Here is a 25059-nt window from a genome sequence, read left to right as displayed (position 1 = left end):
CCATCTAAATGTTTATATCAGATCTTTTCATAATAGCCAAAGCCTAGAAATAATCCCAATGTCTTATACCTGGTGATTAACAAATAAAAAGCAGTTGTGTGTGTGTGTGTGTGTGTGTGTGTGTGTGTGTGTGTATGATGCTATCCCATTTGCTATATTAACCTAGTAAAATAGAAACACCTTATGACTATCTCAATTAATATAGAAAAATCACACACTATAAACACATACCAATTCCTGATCAAAATGTTCATCAAAGCAAAAATAGAAGAAAAATTTCTTAACCTGATAGCAGTATCTATTTCTTGCCAATTTCTATTATTTTTAAAAAAAAGCATTAAGTGACTTTTGGTATTCTTTATCCACTTTTTGATGAAATGTTTGTAGAATTTTTTCCCTAAAGAAACTATTAACCCTTTTTTAGATGTGCTGCAAATACTTTCCTAGTCTATTATTTGTCCTTTAACTTTTTTTAGATGTATATTACTATATAGTTTTAAATGTTTAATATAGGCATATTGTCAATATTTTATTTTATTTTATAGCTTCTGGGTTTGAATATTTTACTTCAAGGTAAGAAAAATATTATTTTGTATTTTCTCCTAAAACTCCTTAGATTTTACATATTGATTTTTAACTCACCTGAACATTTTTTGTATAATGAGTGAAACAGGGCTCTATATTTGTTTTATTTATAGTAATAGTGGTCCATGCACTTTATTTGTTGAATAAGCCTTATTTTCCCCATTGATTCGAAATATCAATTTAATATATTACATTGTTAGACAGATATATATGCTTGTTTCTAGAATGCTCCTTTTATTTCATTGATCTACTTGACTATTTCTGTGCTGGTGTCATGTTCATCAAAATAAGAAGCTTCTGCATGGCTAAAGAAAACATCAGCAAAATGAAAAGAGAACCAACCATATGGGAAAATATATTTGCTAATGAAACCTCGGACAAGGGTTTGATCTCCAAAATATATAAAGAACTCACATGACTCCACTCCAGGAAGACAAACAATCCAATTTAAAAATGGGCAATAGACCTGAACAGTCACTTCTCCAAGGAGGACATACACAGGGCCAGAGACATATGAAAGCATGCTCAGCATCACTAGCCATTAGAGAAATGCAAATTAAAACCACAATGAGATACCACTTCACACAGGTCAGAATGGCCACCATAAACAAATCAACAAACAAAAAGTGCTGGCAAGGTTGTGGAGAAAAGGGAACCCTAGTACACTATTGGTGGGAATGCAGACTGGTGCAGCCACTGTGGAAAACAGTTTAGAATTTCGTTAAAAAGCTAAACATGGACCCTCCTTTTGACCCAGCAATTCCACTGTTGGGATTATACCCTAAGTATCCCAAAACACCAATTCAAAAGAACCCATGCACCCCAATGTTCATAGCAGCATAATTTACAATAGCCAAGTACTGGGAGCAACCTAAGCGTCCATCAGTAAATAAGTGTATCAAAAAACCCTGGTACATTTACACAATGGAATGCTATGCAGCAGAAAGAAAGAGCTACTACCCTTCACAACAGCATGGGTGGAACTTGAGAGCATTATGCTAAGAAAAATAAGACAGGCAGTCAAGACAATTACCATACGATCTCACCTAAAAGTGGAACCTAATAAAACAAACAAGCAACAAAAATATAACCAGCAACATTGAAAGAAAAAACAAACTGACATTAACGAGAGGAAAGGAGGGAGGGGGTAAAGGGGAAAAGAAGGGGAAGGGTCAAATCAAGGAACACGTATAAAGGACCCATGGACAAAGTCAAAGTGGGGAAGGATTGAGGGTGGGAGGTGGGGGTGGGTGGGGCAGAGGAAAGTGGTGGTGGGAAAATGGAGACAAATGTATTTAACAATAATAATAACAGAATAAATTTTGTGTTTTGTGTACTCAAAAAGAAAAAGGAGTATCTACATCATACTTAATGGTGAAAGACTGGATCATTTCTCTCTAAGATCAGGAACAAGAGAAGAATATAAACATGCTCAGCACATGTTTTCACAGGGTACCAGTGGTAGTAGCCAATGCAATAAGGTAAGAGAAAAAAAGGTATCTAGGAAAGAAAGGAAAAATTCAAATTCCATTATTTGTAGAACACATTATTGTCTATGTACAAAATATGACAGAACCTACAAAAATGGTAGCAGAACTACTGAGTTTGGCAAAGCTGAAGGATACAAAATCAATATTAAAATCAATCATGGTTGAGCATATGAGAAACAATCAGAAATAAAATATTTTAAAAAATAGTATTTCCACAGTATCAACAATATAAAAATGTTTAGATATAATTGTGAAAACTGTGAAAGACCCATGCAGTGAAAACCACCAAATATTGCTAAGGTTTTTAAATAATTAAGAAAAAAAGATATACTCTGTTTATGGGTAAGAAGAACTATAGTTAAGATATCAATTCTTCCCAAACTGATCTATAAACTAAACACAATCCTAATCCAAATCTTAGCATGTATTTTTGTCAAAAATGACAAGCAGATTCTTAAGTTCATATATAAACACAAAGAAAATTGAATCGCCATAGAAGTATAAAGAGAAAGAACAAAACTGAAGAATAAATATTACATGATTTTAACACTTATTGTAAAGTTAGAGTGATCATAACAGTGCTATACTCATAAATAAGTTAATTAATGGAACAGAATAGAAAGTCCAGAAATAGTCTTATATATTCTTATACACATACATGGATGGCTGATTTTCAGCAAAGTTTCAAAAGCAATTCAGTGGTTAATACTGCTAGAACATTTGCATGTCCATGTGGAGGAAAAAAATTTGACTCATTCCTTAAAATGCATGCAAATATTAACTCAAAATATAACAAATACTTAAATGGAAAACCTAAAAATATAAAATTTCTAGAAGAAAATATAAGGGAAAATCCTTGTGTCCTTAATTAGGCTAAGATGTCTAAAAAAACAAACTGATAAATGGAACTTCATCTAAATTTAAAAAATTCCATTAAAAATACCTTTTAATACAGTGAAAAGGCAAGCCACAAACTAGGGAAAATATTTCCAACTTATATATAAGACAAAGGACTTGCATTTGAAATATATAAAGTGCTTTGAAAATTCAATATGAAAACAACTGATGCAATTTTTAAAAGTAGGGAATGGACTTACATACACTTCTTCAAATAAAATATACACATGGCAAAAAATTCACACAGAAATGCTTACATCATTAGTCATTAGGGAAATGCAAATAACATGAGATTTTAATATCACTACACACCTATTAAGATAGCTAAAATTAAAAAGCCTAATCATTTGGAGGATCAAGAGAGATTTGGAGGAAGTGAAACTCATACACTGCTGGTGGAAGTGTAAAATGATATAACCATCTGGGAAATAGTTTGGTTGTTTCTTAAAAAGTTAAATACACATCTACCATATGATCATTACCCAATGGAGGTGTCTTTCTATACAAAATCAGTGCAGCTTTTTAACGATGACCAAAATTTTCCCCTTTAAAAATCTATCACAAAATTTCAGTTATTCTGTATTTAATCATAATGAAAAGATTATATTAAAATCTAGCTGAGTTTACTCAAGTTCTGTATTTTCCTCCATGTTCAGAATAGTATCTGTTGCTATTTTCTCTTCAGAGTAGGAAAAAATGCACCAAATATAATTAAGAAAATATACTGAAAAGACATTGCTTTTCTTAGCAATATATGTTACAAGATTTGAGAAAAATTAAATGGTAACCTAATAATGACAATATCAATTATTTAAGATAAATTTTATTATCTGCAAAATCACCTGAAACTAGTAATACAAACCAATTAATTAAAATTAAAAAATAAATACTTACAATAACATGTTCCTCTAAGTGGATTACCAACATAGCGATTTTCAGAGTCACATCTGTAGAAATAATAAACAAGAATAAACATATATATAAATAAAAAATAAAAAAGACAACTAAAAAGGGTAGATTTTTAGTTTTTAATGTATAAAAGCACTAGAGAGCAAAAAAGCAAATAATTACCATGCTAGGATGCAGAGGACGGAATCCCAGGTTATTAGAAGATTTCCTGATTTATGGATGGAAATAGCATTTCACAGGAAAAAAGGGACTGGCATTTAGGCCCACCAAAGATTGATGAGCTAAGTAACAAAAACTATCTTAGGAGTAAGGACGCAAAAGGTCCTTTAAGAGACTGAAGATCTACTTTGAACCATCCTTATCCCTGAAAGTGATTAAGGTACTGCTGTTCTCAGGTACATAAGAGAATTGAATTCTCTTTGGAAAAGGATTCCATGCAAGATCTCAAACTACATATGAATAGATTTTAAAATATGGCACCCAGTACAAAATAAAAAATAAGCAGCTTAGAAACTGTTAAGCAAACAAGAACAGGAACCAGCAGAAACAAAGGATCACGTAAATAAAGCCATGGAAATTCATATATGCTCTGGGGAAAGTCACAAGCTTTAACATAATTATTTTCTATATGGTAGGAGATAATAGACAAGATTTAAAAGCATAATAAAGTTAAGACTTTAGTCTAAAAACAGTAAAACGAAATTGCAATAACCAAAATTAAAAACTGAGTGGATGAGATTAACAGCCAATTAGACACAGTGGACAAGAGAAGGGTAAACTGAAAAACAAGTGAGGACAGAGTGGAAAATATGAAAAAGATGTTATGTGCAATAAGTAAAATAACAAAAGTTTTTTGGCTAGGTCAAGGAAGACACTAATTGATTAGGCCAGTGGTTCTCAATGGAGATTAAATGCGTGGGTAACAATTATTTACTCCATAATTATAGAGTTCTGTGGAACTTTCCAAAATAGAAGGGAGGGTAATAGACATTCTGAATACACAAGGCAACCCCATAAAACAAAAAATTGATCCAAACCCACACAACTTTTAAGTAACATGGCAAATGAAAAACCTTTTTTCATAATTACTTTAGTGTAGAAACTATTTCTATTTTACATATAACCACAGAGTAAGCTTTGCATGTTTATAAAATATACTGAATTTTCATGCTGTTTGTGGTATATATAACACATTTCTCTGAGTATATCATGTGTCTAAAGAATATATAAAACTCCTTTTAAGAGACTAAGAACCAAATATTGCTAGTAGTATCAAGTTGTGAACAGCACTGAATTTCATTAAAAAGTAATTAAAATTGGTATATTATTCATATCCTATGCATTTTTAAAAAAACTGTAGCAGTCTAATATAAAATCTATATGATAGAAATTATATATTAAAATTTATTTTGGGGTTACGAATTGTTTTTCAACAGGAGAGTCTGACAACCCAACTCTACTCACTCATATCTTCTATCTCCTTTTGTCTAAGAAATGATATAGTTTCCACAGTCTTCTTAAGTACCAGAAACTGCATATATGCCTTGATATATGGTGGGGTTTCAAGAGAGAAACATACTTTGTAATATTTAATCATATTTTAGTCCATATTTTAACCTAGGGAATTATTTTGACACCACTTATCAATAAAATTTAGAAATTTTACAAAAATAATACATTGTGTTTTTGTTAAAGTCCACACATTGCTCCTCAAAATTAAACAATTTTCAGAGAAAATACTACTTCATTTATTATATATTTATATGAGAGTTCATACTTCCATTAAATTCATTTTTTAGTTATCATTTTTGAGTCCCCACCATGTTTCAGGCCGGGGCCCAAATGAGAACTTCCCTAGCAAGATAAATAATTTGGTGACCCTATAAATGAACATTTGGATCCCAATAGCAAAGCTCCACCCACTGTGTCCACCATCCCCCACCGCAGCTTTGACCACAGGAAACACATACTTAAAAAATTGCTTCAATTTTTCCATGAGCAACTGCTACGTTTCATGTGGAAAAAATTTAAAAAAAAATAAAACTCTAGAAAGAGTGTGAATGCCACTATTCCTGCAGTGGGCAGGAGCTGCACACTGTCCTGATAGTGCACACTTAGCACCAGCCTGTTAACCTCCTCAGCTGAACTCTTCAGTTTCCTGTTGGTTTCAATCCATGTAAGCTCATGCTCATGTCTCTCTGAAATCTCTTGCTTGTCTCTAGATTTTTAGCCATTTGGTTACCTTGTAATCTCAATAGTTCAAAGCTTTCAAAAACACTCATAAATTTTTAATTTGCCCAGCTTTTCTTTCTTGCAGTGTAAAGGGAGAAGTGAAGCTCTTTCCAGCTCTTGACATCCTCCAGCAAACAAGGGAAATGCCATAACTATGTTCATTTTTACTTTTTGGCTTCACTGTTTACTATAGTCTCTATCCAGAACAATTTAACTCCTCCTTCAAGTTCCAGCTTAAATGCCCTCTGCCCAAACTTCCCTTATCCCTCCAAGATAAACTATTCACTCCCTTTTCAGGACTCCTTCAATGCTTCCTACATTCCATTTCATTAAATAATAAATTTATTGAACATGGACACCGTGGTGTTAATGCAATGGTCCCCAAAGAATTTCACTCTAACAAAGGATTCAAGCAAGTACACAGCTAATACAAAGAAAAATTTAACAAATAGGATAAGAACCAATTTCAGTTTGGGGTGGTCATGAAAAATATACAAGAATATGTGATGTCCAACCACATACTTAAAGTTCAACAGAAATTACTCTGAGAGGAGGAAAGGGTTGGTATCTCAAATCACTAATGTAAGAAATCAGTATATTTTGGCTTCTGTCACCAACGCTACCTTGAAAGATACTTTAGGCAAAAAGCATCTGTTATTTATCTTTAATAATAGTACCATTCATTTAATCATTGCTTCCTAATTTGAATGACTAGCTTTGCTTCCTAACAAAAGCATTTTCTCCTGTGTAAGCACACTATAGGAAATAATTGCTTTAGGAATAACGGCCCTATCTTTTCACTGCCCCACATGCAAAGGCAACATAAATAAAACAAAAAAGTAATGATTCTATCTACAAAATACTCTTTACAAATTATAGTCCAATTTTTCTTCTGCTTGGAAAATAATCATAAATAACAACTTGGGTAAGTGTACTTTCATCATTCAGAATTATGTAATTTACTTTTTAGTATTTCATAGATTTGTCAAAGCCCGTAACTTTGTATATCTATGTTCAATGAATTCAAATTCTGCTCTCTCATCTGGAGGAAAAAAATGTGTTTTCAAGTGCCACATCACATAAGAGATATTCATTGTGAATGGTTATCTCATTTATGCAGAAGTGCGGTACAAATTAAAAATGTCAGCGCTCATCTTCACGATGGAATCTCAAAACAAAAATAAAACATCTGTTGCTTATGAAGAGGACCTGCTCTGATCTTCCTAGTGGGATGGCGGAAAGGGCGGGGGGTGGGGTTGGGGAGAAAGGGTAAGAGGAAAACAAGAAGCAGTGCAAAATGAAAATGAGGGTTCTTATTAAAAACTTATTAAGAATTTCAAGATGGCAATGGCAGAGCGTTAGAGCAAGCAGGATGCCCTTCTAAGCATGAGGCCCTGTGCAGCGGCAGATGCCACACACCTATGAAGCTGACCCTGCTTATGACAACTGGTACTGAGTCTTGCAAAATACTGTAAGCATCCTTCTGTTCCAGAGCAAGGGACTGTGATTTAATTCCATTGGTAATGAGAGCCTTCCTTAATAAGAATTTCCCTATAATCTTAATGCTCTGGCCTCATTTTTAAGTTTAGAGACTATGGAGAAGAAATAAAAATTGGTTCTGATTAATTTCTCTGAACTTGAAAACGTATGATAACTCAGTAACTAGTCAAAGACGTAATTCTCTAGCTTGAAATGTTTTGGGTAATTCTACAGCAAAAAAACACATTCTTCTCAATAAAAACAAAATGATCATTTTCCATGGTTAACAGACTCCTTTAGATAAAATGTTTATATATTTATGGTTTCAGAAAATCTTTTATTAATTTTTATAACTATATTATCGTTGACATTTAAGTTAAAGTATATGTATATCTAATATAAACACAAGTGTTTACAGATACACAATTCAAAACTATAAAAATACTTTTAATAAATTTTGTATATGAATAAGAATAAAAAGAAAAAACATTCAAATAACATGGAACAACTGCTTCTTAAAGTTATTTCTTGGAGAGGAATAAATCTTGAGAATACCAATTAAATTATAAAAAGACAACAATGACTCATAAAACTACTGAAAGTACAGGAAAAACAAAAGTGGGTTTATGTCTACAGACAGAGAAAAAGAGACAAGTAAAAGAAAACACTTGAAAGGCTTAAAAAACAACAAATATCAGAATTAATAATGGAAGATTCAAAAGAAAGAAAGGCATAAAAAAGTTGGATTTGAATTGTTTAAGGAGATATGAAGAAAAATTATAAAGATGACAATGCAAATTTGATATGTAACATGCCTCCAGAAAACTATCATTTTAAAAGTCTTAACTTTTTATGAGAATCGATAGAACTCAAACACACACAGCTCACAGTAATACTGGTGGCTTAACTAGCACACTACCCTTAAAAAGGAAAACTACAAAAATTAGTTTTGCAGTATAAATTCAATCCAGAAAAGTTCTAAAAAAAATCACTTTTACTTACAATTGGCATTGATCACCTTTTATTCCTTTAGTTGTACAGAAACATTTTCCTGTGTGCATATGACAAACATTTGCGTGGCCACTGCACGTACATGCTGTAAAGTTAAAACCAAAATGATACTGAGCGTTGTCCATCACAAACATGTGCATCACATTTCAGGGGAGGTTACATTATCTTATTTTTATTCCACGTACTTTCCTCTTGCCACCCAAAAACTAGGGTTACCATCTAAGGTATTTTTAATTAAATGGAAGTAAATTCACTTATTTGAAAATTTTGTGTAAACTCCTTCAAGTCCTTGGGGTATTCATGGATCTGAGTATTTTCTTCTTTGGGCCTCTTTCCACTCCTACTTTGGATGTCTACCCAATGAGTCTTGAATAGCACAAGAGACAGGCAGCTCAGTTTCACCATCTATAATCACTAGATATGTGACCTTGGGCAATTTATTTAGCCTCTCTAGGCTTAGTTTCTTCATTTGCAAAAGGAAAATAATAACACTCAGCCCTCAGGTAGTATATTTTAAAATGCCTAACACATATCAAGCACTTAATAAATACATTTATTACTTCTACCATTCCCACTGCGGCCAATAATAAAAATAGTGACATACTGCATTAAAAAGTATGTCTATTTGCCCCAATATTGTTCTTTCTAACTTCTGAGATCATTCTCCATTTTAATTTTCCAGAAACATGGTGTAATAGTTCAACACAGTTGATTTCGTTCACATGAACCAGTCTTACTTTCTCATTCTGAATTCCTTGTTAAAGAGCAGTGTTCTGAGCTTTTAGGATGCCAACCTCACACTTTATAGTGCCCTGCACCCAAAGAATTGGTAGGTTCCAGTTTGTGTACGTCCCCTTCTGTTCATTGTGATAGAATCATTCAAATACTGTCACGCACGTTCTCTTACTGACACCAATACAATCACATACCTGATCTTTCCACCTTCAGTGTTCCTAGGCTCCAACCCATTCTGCAGTCCTGAGATGTTTTCTACAGCAGCAAGGCTGACCATACCACTAGCCCTTCTCAAAGCCTTTAATGAGAACTACTAGGCTCCTGCACACTGCCAGCTAGATAAACCATTCTATCAATAAAAATAAAATAATGTGGTCTTGCCCTGATACACATACACATATAAAAATAAGCTGAGTCATTGGTTTTGATCAAAGTATAAAGTAATTTAGAACATTAAGCACTTGCTATTTATGATTATTTGCTTTAAAAATAGATAATTAATGTAGAATAAATACATATACCCTTATACACACATACAAATAAGTGGTATTAAGTAGATTTTTAAGAACTTTTTTCTGGAAGATATTTCAACATAAAAGTGATTTTTTTTCTTCATAAAGAATATTTAAATAAATCAGGATAAATTTCCTTTAGGTTTGTTGAATTAAACGTGGAAGCACATGTGAGAATTACAGAAGTGAATGATACGGTGTTGAAATTCAAGGAATAAAAGAAACAATCTTCAAGTAACAAAGGGAAACTAAGATATACTGATACCATGAATGTAACTTTATAAACAGTAAATGAATATATACTATGATATATTTAATATTAATTTGCAGAGTATCATATTAATACTTCCTTATATTTAGAACTTCCCTAAAAATCATGTAATTATTTTAAAACTCAGATAAACCTTTTATTTATCCTTTATAGCAGTCTTAGAAATAGTTAACATGATATAATAGCTTTAATAATTCCTGAGACAAAAAAAATCATGTTAAAGTACCTTGTAATGTAAGTTCAGTTTAAGAGAATTCCTTTGTGATGCTGTATTTCAAGCTAAAATGGCACAAAGGTATTTTAAATTAAATTGTTTAAAACGTATACTTCGTGACAGTATTGAAATTATTCTGTTGTTGTCAGCATTTGAGGTTATCTTTTCATGCTGAATAAGCACCCAGGAAATCATCATGCAGTGGCCTTTGCTTGGCAAATTTTATATGATGATTTTACAGCCGAGACATACACTGGAGGGACATTATGTGGTTACGTGACATTTCTTTTCTTCTATAATATAAAGTTGCAATATCAACTTATAACCCAAAGTAAACAATATGGAGAGAAAAAGAAAGCTGATACAAGAATTATTCAACACTGACTAAGTGCCAAAAGTTGAAGTCAAAGTCTAGTGCAAGTTAGGATGGAAAGTAGAACTCGTGCCAATCAAAAATAGGGAGGGCGGTCTTGAGGAGGGGTGGGCAGGTGGAAGGAAGGGGCCACCCTCAGCCACGGCTGAGTTTCCCAGCCCTCCAAGCTTCCAGAGCTGAGTCTCCCGCAGGGAGTCTTGGCCCACAGACTGTGGGATCGGGGGATGGGATGGGCAGAAGGAAGTAAAGGGGGAAACACTGGGACAACTGTAACAGAGTAACAATAAAAAAAATATTTCCTAAAAGGCATCCAATAGGAAAAGTAGTAGTCTGCATCTTCTAACACACATAATGCAAGATCATCCTGAACTGCCTGACAGTGTCAGCATCAAAGTTTGCACAGTCTCAGTTCCTCTTGCCCTTGTAATTCCTTCTTTGAGAATCAAAAGGATGAAAAGAGCTTGAAAAGATGGAGTAAAGAAAACGTAGGGCGACTGAGCCTACTTCACCACGGAAAACAATGGATTTCAAAAATTCATAGAGAGAGAGGACAGACTAGCTAAAATATGGCAGCTAGGCAATAAAGTTTATTTTTAATTATGCAGTCCTACATGATTTAAAAAGGCTTTCTTGCTTTTCCTAATATGATTAAATTTATATAAAATGCTACTCTCAAAAGAATCTTTGATGAAAGCATAACTTCAAGTTATACCATATAATACGTATCGGCATATAATTATATAGTTATTCATTTCATGAGCTCCCTTAAAAATTTTTAAAATCTTGGGTTGGCTTTTCCCTGACACACAATATGTACTCAGAAAAATGCAAACTTTTGATTTTTTTTTTGTCAGAACAACTAATAAAACCAAGATTTTCATGTCAAGTGATTTTCATTTATCTGCATCTCTAGATTATTCAGGTCAATGCTCCCAGTTTGAGAGAACTAAATTTCTTACTTTAATATTTAAAAATGCTCAAATTCGTTTGATATAAATTTTCTGCTTCTATGAATCTGCAATATTTGAGAAGAGTTTAAAATGAAAAAAAAAATCTACTATGCTACTAGTAAGAAAGAAAATTTAGTTTTCTTTTTTACTACCCTCTAGTCTCAGAGAATATTTGTATCATAGCTTAGTGTGTTTTTAATTTTTTTTTGATTGCTTGATTATAGAGGGAAGGAGGGAGGGAGGAATGGAAGGGGAGCAGGAGAAAGGAAATATGGGGGAATTTGGGGAGGGAGGGAGAGGAAATACTGATTTGTTGTTCCACTTATTTATGCATTCATTGGTTGATTCCTCTAATGTGCCCTGATTGGGGATCAAACCAGCAACCCTGGCATATCAGGACAACATTCTAACCTACCGAGCTACCCGGGCAAAGTCCCTAGTGTGTGTTTTACTGTTAAATACTGCTGTAAAAGTCTGCCATGGACAGACATTTTTAATATGTCAAAAAGAAAAAACGTTAAGTTTTGCTGGTAAGAAACAAAGGTAAAAACATAGATCTGCCACCATGTTAAAAGAATACCTTTCTTCCAAAAACTGGAAAATAATGAGTCTCTATCACTATTAAAAGAAAAACAAAAATGAACTCAAAGACATAAATTAATAAGTATAAAAGTACAATCAATTATACATACAATGGGAAAATATTAACAATTTATTCATAATACAACTAAACCCATTAAACACCATGCAATAAACTAATCAAAAGAGTAAGATCTGGATGAAGAAAACTCAGTCCTACAAGACTGCAAATTTTTAAATGTCTGTATATTTCATGATTTAGAGAGGTTTTCTCCTATAGGACATGTTTTTTATGAATGATTGAATAAAACACATGGATGTAAAGATATAAAATTATTTTTAAGATTAATATCATTATAACTTAGTTGTCTTACTTTTGGAACAAATTATAACATACCACCCATCATAATCACATACAATTGAAAATCATAAATTGCTCTCAACTCTCACGGGTCTACCCAGATCTTTCCATCATAATTAATCTCTTTGTCAGTGATTCTATCATTCAATTTCTTTATCACATTATTATAACACCTATACAATATACATAAGTTTAAGTTCTAACGCAGTACCTTGCATACAGTAAGTACTCAATAATTGTGGAACTCAAGGATAACCCTTCATTGTAAAGTAGCATAGTGCATTGAGTGTTGAGGCATTGCAGTATATTGATGATCTTTTCACTTAAAAAACAAAATAACAAAATACTATGACTCCCATAGGTGAAGTCTAAATTTTGTGGATTCCACTGTGCCCATAACTTCAGCATCTTCAGTACACACTGGACACAGCACTAAGCTGTGGCTTTTGGCTATTGAATTTTCCCTGTCCAAACTAACATACAGTAAGTTCAGCATGAAGAGTTAAGAGCAAGGCATAAGAAGCACACATTTTCTAACTAGCACTATGGTCATTGGTATTTTACCTCTTTGAGTATCTGGGTCTGCATGTAAAATGAGGACAAAAGTGAAACTTCCCCTATACTTATATTGAAGCTCAGAGGAAATAATGAATATAAAGCTATGAACACAGTGCCTACAACACACAACATGCAAAATGCCAGCCAATTTGTCAGTATTAGAGCTTCGAACAGGTCAAGGCATTCATTCCATAGCACAAAACTTCATTTCAACTGTCTTCAGTTAGCACCAAGCCTGCTGTTGTCTGACCAGCTTTGTTCAGCCGAAGGCTGAGCCCACCCTTCCCCTGTCAACTCTGGAGGCACATCGCCATCATCTGGGAAGCCTCTGAAAAGAACCAATGCCCAGGAATCCCTCCAATCCCAACTCAGGTCCTGATTTTGTTATTTTAGGGGATGGCCCAGACGTCCACATTGGTTCAAAGATCTCCATGTCGTTTTAATATAAAGATAGCGTTAAAATTTTTATCTAAACCACGCTCAGGCCTAACTCTCTCTTTAAAGATTCTTCATCATTCCACAGCTAACAGCAGAGACGTTTGTGTGGGCACTATATAGGCAATCTCCATTTAGAAAAAGTAGATAAATAATCTAAGAGACAAAGACCAATCTAGAGATAAAAGATTACTATAAAATTACAACACAACAGGAAAATGTTTAAGGAAAGACCAGATTTTTTTTTAAAGTAAGAGAAAGGAAGCAGCAGAATAGAGAGGAAAATAGAGAAAAGTAGGATTTAGTAAATGAAAATGTGAAGATAATAGCAGCACTTAAATGTTCTTTTAATGTGCTCCGATTTCTGTTATATGTGCCTAAATTACATATGATCTCATTTGATCTTTACAACATTCCAATGAGTATTATCATCTCCCTTCATGGATGAAACTGGGGGCACTGAGGAGTTAGGCTGATGCACCAAAGTCATATATTAAAACAGTGGTAGAGTTGGATTTTCAGCCCAAGATTGATTCCAAACCCATTCTCTTAAACCTTATGCCGTACTATCACTCTGTCAAAAAAAAAAAAAAAAAACTTACCTAATGTAAGGCATATACAAGCCCTTAATTATTTTATTGCTAAATTCAAAGTGGTTGGTAAGTTACTATTAAAAAAATAAACTAGCAACAGTGGTTACTTTTAAATAGTGAGAGTATAGGTAATTTTTAACTCTATCTGTATTTGATAAATTGTGTATAATAAACAAAAATATTCATCTTTGAAATAAAAGTAAAATTCATTCTTGAAATAAATGTAAATTTTTTAAAGCAAGCATACATCACAGAATTTTTATAGTTTACATAGTCTCTAATGGGTATATTCCACATTACGGACATGTCAGTAATTCCACAATTACTGACATCATGGAAAAAAATTTTTTTTAAAAACATGTTTTATACAACAGGCACATTCTTTTCAGTTTTCTTTTCTATAGTGTAAAACACCCCCCCCACCACACACACACACACACACACACACACACACTCCCCGAAGTGAAACAGAGTAAGGACCTGTGCACTGCCCGCCGTTGGTGGGGTCTCCGTAGTACCCGGGCACGCAGTCCTGGCACTGCTTTCCTGTGGTGAGGTTTCTGCACTGCTCGCACACATTGTTGTTGATGCAAGTGCTATGTCCATTACACTGGCAAGCTAAAGAAAACAGTGAAAAGAAAGGATTGCAAATATCTATATAATAAAACCAAGCATAACAACTATCAAGACAAAGAATGCATTTTAATCATCTGAATGGGAGCAAAGTCTTAATGATATTTCCCAAGTTGTTGTAATGTATGCTATATGGGGCTCAAAATATCAATCCAGGGGAATATACACAATGAATTCTATTTAGAAATTTTGCTTCATACACTGTAAAATGTATGAGTTAGAGATAAATTGGAACATAAAAGTTGTAGCTAAGCAGGGAATACTTTATAACGTATGCCTAAAAGATTCATGTGAATATTGTCTATCAAGTTACATAAACAGAAGACTAAATAATACAGCTTTGATTAAAAAAGGTTCAAATTCACTTCAATTATACTCACACATAATAACAAAGGATTGGTAAATATAGAAAACTGTGTGCCAATAGGTCCTTACTTCAAAAAATATGTGTAAAATTAACAAAAAAATAGTACTTTTGAATTAATTTGCATAAATGTTTATCTTCTTTGGGCAAGAAAAGCTCCAAGGCTTAATTGAAATTTTATGTGACTGTGAATTAATAGAATCAGACATTTAAAGCATGAGTTGTTTTGTGTCTTCATAATATGAGATTTATTATGTTTTCATATTAATATTACGATAGCATCCAACAATTTTGGATGAGAGATAAAGTTCATATATGAAATCTCACGCCTTTAGTGCTTATTTGGGGCATAATATTGACTTAGTTTGGTAACTGTCCAAACATCATCCTCATTGTCACCTTCATAATCTTCTTCATCGTTATTACGACTGAGATAGCATTTGACTGAGCACTCTCTCTCCGTAGCCAGAAAAGCCAGTGTTCAGGAGATTCCAACCAACTGTTTGTGGCAGGCATGTATTCTGACTGGTCAGTTTACATACAACATCAGTTTTAAAATATTGTAAATACCATCCCATTGCCAGGTAATGTACTAGATGATACTGTACATGAATTATATCATTTAATCCTCATAACCACTCTTTATGGAAAGTACTATTTTAGGACCATTTCTAAGATGAGGAAGCCTGGGTGGTTAAGCAATTACCAAAAGCCACACAGGTAATCAATGGCAGAAACAAATACATAATCAGGATGTATGAATCAAAAGACAAGACATTAAATACCATACCACTTCTATGTGGAAATTTTGGAAATGAAAGGAAAATCCCAAGAGACTAGCATAAAATCATCCACATCAGTTAACATCACAGGGTGTATAAATACATTGACATAAAGAGTAAAAACTGAGTACCTTTATCTTACAAAAATTTTCAGAGGCATGACTCTATTGTAACATAGCATAGAAATGACATGGAGTCATCATGGAAAAATGTTAAACAATCTTCACCATCCTTTTAATAAAATTGAGAAAATTTATAATATCATTTTCAACTTTTATTGCTATATATTACATTATGAAACAAGATAAAATTAAATAACAAAGGAAAATGTTCATGACAAATTAAGTGAAATAAAAATACAAAACATTATGTTTAGATAATCAAAGTTTGTTTTTAAATGTATAAATATGCCTATGGAAAAATTAATGATGATTAGCTTAGTAAATTTTTCTGTACCATCGACTTTCTACAATAAGTCCATATTACTTTTATAATAAACAATGATGTTAACTTTAATTTTTTAACATTATGTTTGAAAGTTTAAGGTATTGTTTCATAAAAAAAATTATGTGAAACCAATAAGGTTAATTCACTCATGTAAAAACAAAATTTATTGCGTGCTCACTCTATGTAAAGCATCACCTGAAATAAATCAAAAGAGATGGATTGCTTTAGGCATTTTATAAACCTCCTGGCTACATTTTTATGCTTTAACGACTGAATAAGAGGGCTGAATTTAGCAGCTGCATCTAGTCCTCACAGATTACCACTGAAACCATAAGAAAACTTGCCAGCAACAACAAGAATTTGGGTATGGTAACAATTACACAAATAAAACAAGAAAGCAATAACCTGCAGTACCTCTGGAAATTAAAAGAGGACCCCTAGTATAATGCCATTCAGGGCTCCCTTTCCAAAAGTGAGTGGAGTTCTAAAGGCTGTTCTGGGCCACATGACAACGAAGAAGCATTTTACTTGCATGCCTCCATACACCTGCTGGAAAGTGTGATACAGGGATGTCTAAAGTTTCATACCACACAGAAAGCATATATATTTTAGACCTAGTTGCAAGTGATTTTTCCAGGAAAAGAAGAATGGTCATTGTCATAGCTTGTGATTAATACAGTAGCAATGGCAAAGGAGAAAGCATATTATAGAACACAAGACCCAGAAGGTATAACCTCTGGCATACTCAAGTAAGGGAGCAAAACTGAGCCATATTTATAATTTTTGAAGCCTTCAATTATAGCCCCTATCTGTGAAAAAAATGTACTAAACCCACCACATGCCCAAAGAAGCAGAAGAGAATCTTAAGTACACTGAGGTGTGCTATACAAGAAAAAAATCACTTGTAAAAACTGTAAGCCTGCTCCAAATACATATGTTGGGTGGAAATTGACATTGTCCATACAGCAGAGAAGCCTCACATCAAACATTAATGTAAAACAAGTTCTGTAAACAAAGAAAGCCACATACACCTTGTGAAATCAGTTGTAAATGGCCCCATGAAATACTTCTACAACTCAGGTCACACAAAAATGAAGTCTGTCTGGAAAAAGTCCAGCCATTGTTAATATAATAAAAACAGTTTGCATGACATCAAGGTAACTTGGCAGCCAAGGAGAGTGGACTGGAATGCACATGAGTTAACAATGACTTTCCTGTATTAGTCAGTGGCGGCAGTAGACACCATTGAGTGAGAATGTGTACTGTGTGGCCATCACATTCAAAATGATTGAGCAAGTAGAGCAATGAATCTGCATCAAATTTTGCAATAAGTTTGAACATTCCTCCATGGAAACTATTTGGATGGTTCAGAAGGCTTTCGGAGACAATGCAATCAGTACAGGACAAATAGAAATGTGGCACAAACACTTCAAAGATGGTCAAGAAAACGTTGAAAGTGATCCATGTTCTGGAAGGCCTGCAACAAGCAGAACACCTGAGAATGTTGAATGTGTGCAGGCTGCAATCAACAAAGATCAGCCACTGACAGCATGAGAACTAGAGGTTGATCTGGGGGTTCCAAAAATTACCATGCCCAAGACTTTGACAAAGGATCTTGGCATGCAATATTTTGTGGCAAAATTCATTCCACAGCTTCTGCTACCAGAGCAGAAGGAGCACTGTGCTGCAGTTGCTAATGACCTGATTCAAACTGCTATCAATGAACCAGAATTCCTCAAGTAGGTCATAACCAGAAATGAACCATGGGTCTATGGCTATGATCCAGAAATGAAGACCCAGTCATTTCAATGGAAGTGTGCCTGGTTCTCCTTGCTGGAAGGAGGTGAGGCAAAGTCACAGCAAGGTGAAGACCATGTTAACTGTGTTTTTGGATTGGGAAGGTGCTGTCCATCATGAGTACACCCCTCCAGTCCAAACGATGAATAAGGAGTTCTACCTCAATGTTCTCCATCAGTTGAGAGATGTAATATGACAAAAACAGCCTCAGTTGTGGGCAACTGGTGATTGGCAGCTTCATCATGACAATGCGTGTACTCGCACATCATGTCTTGTGCAGAGTTTTTGGTAAAACATCAAAGCACCCAGGTGACTCAGCCCCCTCCACCCCAGATTTGGCACCCTGAAACTTCTGGCTTTCCCCAAAACTAAAATCATCTTTGAAGTGGAAGAGGTTTCAGATCATCGATGAGATTCAGGAAAATGCAATGGGGCAGCTGATGACAATTCCAACAAAGGATTTTGCAGTGTTTTGAACAGTGGAAGAGATGCTGGGAGAACTCTGTGAGGTTCCAAGGTGCCTACTTTGAAGGGGACTAGGAATCATTGTCCTATGTACAATGTTTCTTGTATCTTCTTAAATAAATCTATTTTTCATATTGCATGGCTGGATACTTTATAGACAGACCTCATAGATGACAGAATAGAGACTTGGAAAACTTTTTCCTGTAAATGGCTCAATAATAACTATTTTAGGCTTTGCAGACCATACAATCTATGTCACAACTACTCACCTCTGTCACTGCAGTGCAAAAGCAACCATACGAAACAACTGATAATAGCTGTAATCCAATAAAACTTTACTGACAAAAATAAGCAGTGGACTAGGTTTGACCTGCAGGCTCTGGTTTGCAAATCACTAACATAAAACACACAACACTTACTGAAACATCAAAATGAACATTTATTAATAATCATAAACAAGAGTCAGGAAGAAAAAAGAGAAAGTAAAAAAGGAGAATTACACCCTAAAATGGGAGTAAAAGGAAAATTAGAAAACAAAAATATTCAAAATAATTTTTAAAAAAATTTAAACTATGCTTATAAAACACAGGTATATATAAAAACATATATATTATGATAGAGAACTAATGAAAATTATGGAGTAGAATAGTGTAATAACTGCAATGAAAAATACACTAGAGGGATGTAACAGTAGATATGAACTGACAGATGAACTAGCAGCCTTGAAGAGAGAGCAATAGAGATTATGTAAACTGAAGTGCAGACAGAAAAAAAGTGAAGAAAAATGAACAGAGATTTAGAAAAATGTGGGACACAGTTAAGTACACCACCATGCATAATGGGAATGTTAGAAACTTAGGAGGAAAGAAAGGAGGCTAAAATTAGAAGAAATCAGTCATTAAAACTTCCCAAATGTGATAAAAATGTTAATCTACATGTCCAAGAAGCTTAACCAACTCAGTATGATAAGTGTGAAGAGATCAAGAGGCATATTAGAATAAAAATGGTAAAACTCAAAGGCAAGGAGAAAATATTGAAAGCAGCAAGACAAAATATGACTTCTCACTTATAAAGAAGCCCAAATAAGATTAACAGCTGACTTTCACTTAGGAACAAAGGAGGCCAGTAGACAATAGGATAGTATATTCGAAGTTCTAAAAAAAACAAAAAAACAAACAGTTATCAACCAAAATGTTTTAACCAATAAAACTCTTTTCAAAAATTAATGTAAATAAAGATATTAACAGATAAACAAAAATTAAGAGAATTCATTGCTAGTAAACCTCCCTTACACAAATTCTAACAAAAGTTCTTCCAGATGAAAATATGTAAAACCAGACGGAAATTCCATCCACACAATAAAAGAAAGATCACTGTTAAGAGTAATTCTGTCATTATAAAAAAAGTAAAAATATATATTTTTTCTCTTCTGTTATATAATTTTTTAAATTTTATTTTAAAACATGCAATGGCATTGCTGAACTTATGTAAAAATGTAATATATTTCCCAATGACAGGAAAAAGAATATCGTGGGAAAAGTCTACATAGGGAGCAAGATATGACATGGTATTGCTAAATAGTAATTTAGATCCACAGGAACAAATGAAGAAAACCAGAATCAGTTAATACAAAGATTAATATAACAATAAATATAACTATATACTTGCCCTCCTTCTCTCAGATCCTTTGTAGACATAAAATTATATAAATAACTATAACAATTTATTGTTGATTTTGCAATATGTTATATGTACAATAATACCACAAAAAGGGAAAAGACCTATATGAACAACAATATTTTATGTTACTAGAATTAAGTTAGTATAAATCTAAAGCATATTTTAATAAGTTAAGATGTATATGGTAAACTCTGCAGTAACCACTAAGAAAAAGAACTCAAGAACTATAGTCAAAAATCATTAAATAAATCAAAATGTTACATTAGAAAAGAGTCAATTACTATAAAAAAATTAATGAATGAAGAACAAAGGAACAAAAACATCATGGGACATATAGGAAAAAAAGAAAAGTAACACATAAATTCAACCATAAATAATAACATTAAATGTGAATAGATGAAACAATTCAATCAAAAGGCAGGGACTAGATAAAAAACAAAGATCTATGTAACGTCTACAGGAGACACATCTCAAGATACAAGTAGAATGAAAAATCAATAGATGGAAAAAGATATACTATCCAAACAGCAACCAATGGAATATTCAAATGGCTATAAAAATATCAGATAAATAGACTTTTTAAAATGTTGCTAAACAGGAACATCTTATAAAAATAACAATCCATCAAGAAGACACAAAATTTGTAAACACACATGTACCTAATAATAGAACATCAAAATACATGAAGCAAACACTGTTAGAAACTAAAAAGAAACACTCAATTTAATGAGAAATGTTGGAGACTTCAGCCACTGCACTTTTAATAATGAATGGAACAATTATATAGAAAATAATCAAGGAAATAGAAGACTGAAAGAACACTATAAACCAACTGGACCAAACAGACATAAATAGGAGAATCCACATAACAACCTCAGAATATATTTTTCTCAAGTGCATATGAAATACTAACCAGGATACACTTTATATTATGTCATCAAACAAGCATCAATAAATTTAAAAGGACTGAAGTAATATAAAGTATGTTTTCTAACCGTATTTGAATTAAATTAGAAATCAATAACAAAAAAAACTGGGCAAATCATAAATATCTTAAAATTAAACAACATATCTCCAAATAACCAGTGGGCCCAAAAACAAATCACAAGGAAATGAAAAATTACTTTCAGGTAAATGAAAATGAAAACATAACATATCAAAACTTACAGAATGAAGCAAAAACACTGCTCAGAAAGAAATTTATAGTTACATAAACTACATTAAAAAACAAAAAGTCTCAAATCAACCTAACTTTGCACCTTAAGAAACTAAAAAATATATAGAACACTAAACTTAAAATGAGCAGAAAAAAATATTAGTGTGAAACAGATGAAATACTGAGTAGGAAAACTAAAAAATATCAATAAAGCCAAAATTTGTACTTTGTAATGACTGATGAAATTGACAAAACTTGAAATACTGACCAAACAAAATAAGAGAGAATAAACACAAATTATTAACATCAAGAATGAGCCCCAGCTGATGTGGCTCAGTGGACTGAGTGCTGGAGTGCAGTTCTATTCCTAGTCAGGGCACATGCCTGGGTTGTGGGCCAGGTTTCCAGTAGTGGGTGCTTGAGAGGCAACTACACACTGATGTTTCTCTCCTTCTCTTTCTCCCTCCCTTCTCCTCTATAAATTTAAATAAATAAAATAGTTTTTTTTTACAAAAGAATGAAAGAGAAGATATACCACTGTCCAAGAGTAGGGTGAGGCATCATTAAGAAAACACTGTAGACAACTCTATGCCTATAAACTAGATAATCTAGATAAAATCGGAAGATTCTTAGAAAGTCACTAACAACCAAAACTCACTCAAGAACAAAACAGAAAATATAAGTAGGCTATAAAAATAAGGAGATTGAGCTAGTAACCAACAAAATGTCAGAAAAGTATAACCCAAGATCAACTGGCTTAACTAGCGAATTAGACCAAATGGTTACAGAAGAGTGAGCACTGATTATTCACAAACACTTCCAAAACAGAGAAGCAAAGGTGATACTTCCTAACTCATTCTATAAAGCCAATATTGCCTTAATACAAAACCCAGACAGTCATCAAAAGAAAAGAAGATTACAGACTAATATCTCTTATGCTTGTAAGTGTGAAAACAGACTACTAGCAAACTAAATCAACTGGTATATAAAAGGACTATATTCCATGACTAAGTGGAATTTATCCCGGGAATGCAAGATATTTTCAAACATACAAAAATCAATCAAGTAATACACCATACTAATAGAGAATAACGGGAGAAAAATATATATGATCATCTCAATAGATGAAAATTACTCAACAAATTAGAAATAGAAAGGAACTATCTCAATCTGATAAAAGGTATGTATCAAAAATTCATAGCTAACATGATATTTAATGGCAGAAGACTGAAAGCTTTCCTTTCAATATCAGGAATAAGTTAAAAATCTTGTCACTTTTATTCAACATTGTACTGGAGATTCTGGACAGGACAATAAGGCAAGAAAAAGAAATGAAGGAATCCAGATTTAAAAGATACAAAACTAACTCTATTTGCAGATGATCTTACATATATAAAACTCTAAGGAATCCATAAAAAATTAATTAAGCTAATAAATGAGTTCAGAAATGTTATAGGATAAAAGGTCAATTACTATAAAGAAATCAGTTATTGTTTTTCTATAGTTACAATGAACAATCCAAAAATAAAGAAGACAATACAACTTACAATAGCATCACAAAAAATTAAATAGTTGGGAATCCATTTAACCAAAGAAGTGTAGGACTTGTACATTGAAAACTACAAAACATTGTTGAGATAATTGATGGAAAGATATTCTGTATTCATGTATTGGAACACAATATGATGAAGATAGCAAATTCATTCCAATTAATCTACAAATTTAATGCACTATCAAATTCCAACAGACTTTTTTTCATAGGAAAAGACAAGCAGATCCTAAAATTCATATTAAATCACAAAGGACTCAGACTACCCAAAACAACCTTGAAAAAGAAGAAGAAATCTGCATGACTGGCATGTCCCAGTTTCAAAACATACTATGAAGATAGAGCAATTAAACCAATGTGGTATTGGCATAAGAATAAACATATAGATCACTGGAATAAAATTAGGTCCAGAAATAATCCTATAAATCTGAGGTCAATTGATTTTCAATAAGGGTGCCAAAACCATTAAATGGGGAATATTAATGGCCTTACTAGCAAATGGTGCTGGAATAACTTGATGTGCAAATGCAAAAGAATGAATTTGGACACATACATCACACCATATATAACAATAAACTAAATATGGAGCAAAGACTTAAAGTAGAGCTAAAAATATAAAATTGTTACAAGAAAATATACATGTAAATCTTTATTACTTTGGATTAGATAACAGTTTCTTAGATCTGACACCAAAAACACAAACAATCAACGTGGAAAAAAACAGATATACTGGACATCATCATAAATAAAACAAATTTTTTTGGGTCTCAAAGGACACCATCAAAAAAGTAAAGAGAACCCACAGAACAGGAGAAAATATTTTAAACCATATCTCTCATAAGAGTATAGTACCCACCATACATAAATAACTCAAATTTCTACAATTAAGAAAATGTTTTTAATGAACAAAGGATTCGAACAGATGTTTTCCAAAAAAGACATGTGAATGGCTAATAAGCACATGAAAAAAGCATCATTAGTTGTAAGGGAAAAGGAAATTCAAAAGCTACCATTTCACACCTAGTAGCAGGGCAATAATCAAAATGATAGACATAAACCAGTGTTACTGAAGATAGAGTAATTAGAACCCTCCTACACTGCAGGTGGTGATGTAAAATGGTGCAGTAGCTCTGGAAAACCCTCTGGCAATTCCCCGAAAAGTTAAGTATAGATTTATCACATGACTAAAAATTCCACACCTATGTACATACCAAAAAAATAAACATAAAATCTTATAGAAATGCTCATAGTGACATTATTCACAACAGCAAAGACAGCAGAAATAAACCAAAGATCCATCAACTGACTAACATACAGATATCTTTCATGCAACTGAATATTATTCAACAATAAAAATAAGTAAATTATTGATAAATGCTATAATGTTGATAAACCTTAAAAACATGCTGTAAAAGAAGCCAGATGCAAAAGAAGACATAAGATTGCATCTAGATGAAATATCCATAAAAGACAAGTCCACAGAGAAAAAAAGTAAATTAGTGGTTTCAGGTGCTGGGGGAAGGAAGAATAGGTAGTGAATATTATAGGGCGTAGGAGTCTGGGGGAAATTAAAATGTTCTGGAACTATATAATAATGACAGTTGTACACCTACTGGTCATATTAAAAACCTCCGAATTGTGTACTGTAAAATGGTGGATTTTATAGCATATGAGTTATGTCAATGAACAAACAATATAGAACTCATTAGATAGGCTGAGACATAACTTGCACAAATTTTGCCATCTCTGTATATACAACATTCATACTGTTACTTTATCCTTGCTCTCATCAAAAAAGAAAGTGGAATTTTTCCCACCCTTTGAACACCGTCTGGCACCAAGACTTTCTCAGGACAACAGAAGTAAGTGATGGTATAGAAATTCTGGCTTAAGCCCTGACTGGTGTGGCTCCATTGGTTGGGCATTGTTCTACAAAGTAAAAGGCTGCCAGTTCGGTTCTCGGTCAGGGCACATGCGTAGGTCGCAGATTCAGTCCTTGGTG

General features: G+C 33.1%; 1 protein-coding gene across 1 annotated transcript in view; it reads right to left on the bottom strand.

Moving 5' to 3' along the window:
* ATRNL1 (attractin like 1) overlaps positions 1-25059 on the bottom strand; it is a 498803-nt gene that overhangs the window by 342931 nt on the left and 130813 nt on the right. Inside the window, exons 19-21 of the mRNA XM_054581578.1 lie at positions 14665-14802; positions 8595-8688; positions 3867-3919 (exon numbers count right to left, since the gene is read on the bottom strand). Of these exons, the coding sequence (XP_054437553.1) occupies positions 3867-3919; positions 8595-8688; positions 14665-14802 (285 nt within the window). The remainder of the gene's footprint in view (positions 1-3866; positions 3920-8594; positions 8689-14664; positions 14803-25059) is intronic.

This window comes from Pteronotus mesoamericanus, unplaced genomic scaffold (assembly GCF_021234165.1).
Source record: "Pteronotus mesoamericanus isolate MK-2021 breed Mesoamerican mustached bat unplaced genomic scaffold, CSHL_Meso_final contig_657, whole genome shotgun sequence".
Classification (NCBI taxonomy): domain Eukaryota; kingdom Metazoa; phylum Chordata; class Mammalia; order Chiroptera; family Mormoopidae; genus Pteronotus; species Pteronotus mesoamericanus.
Note: the sequence above shows the minus strand (reverse complement) of the source record. Positions and strands in the feature narration are given on the sequence as shown.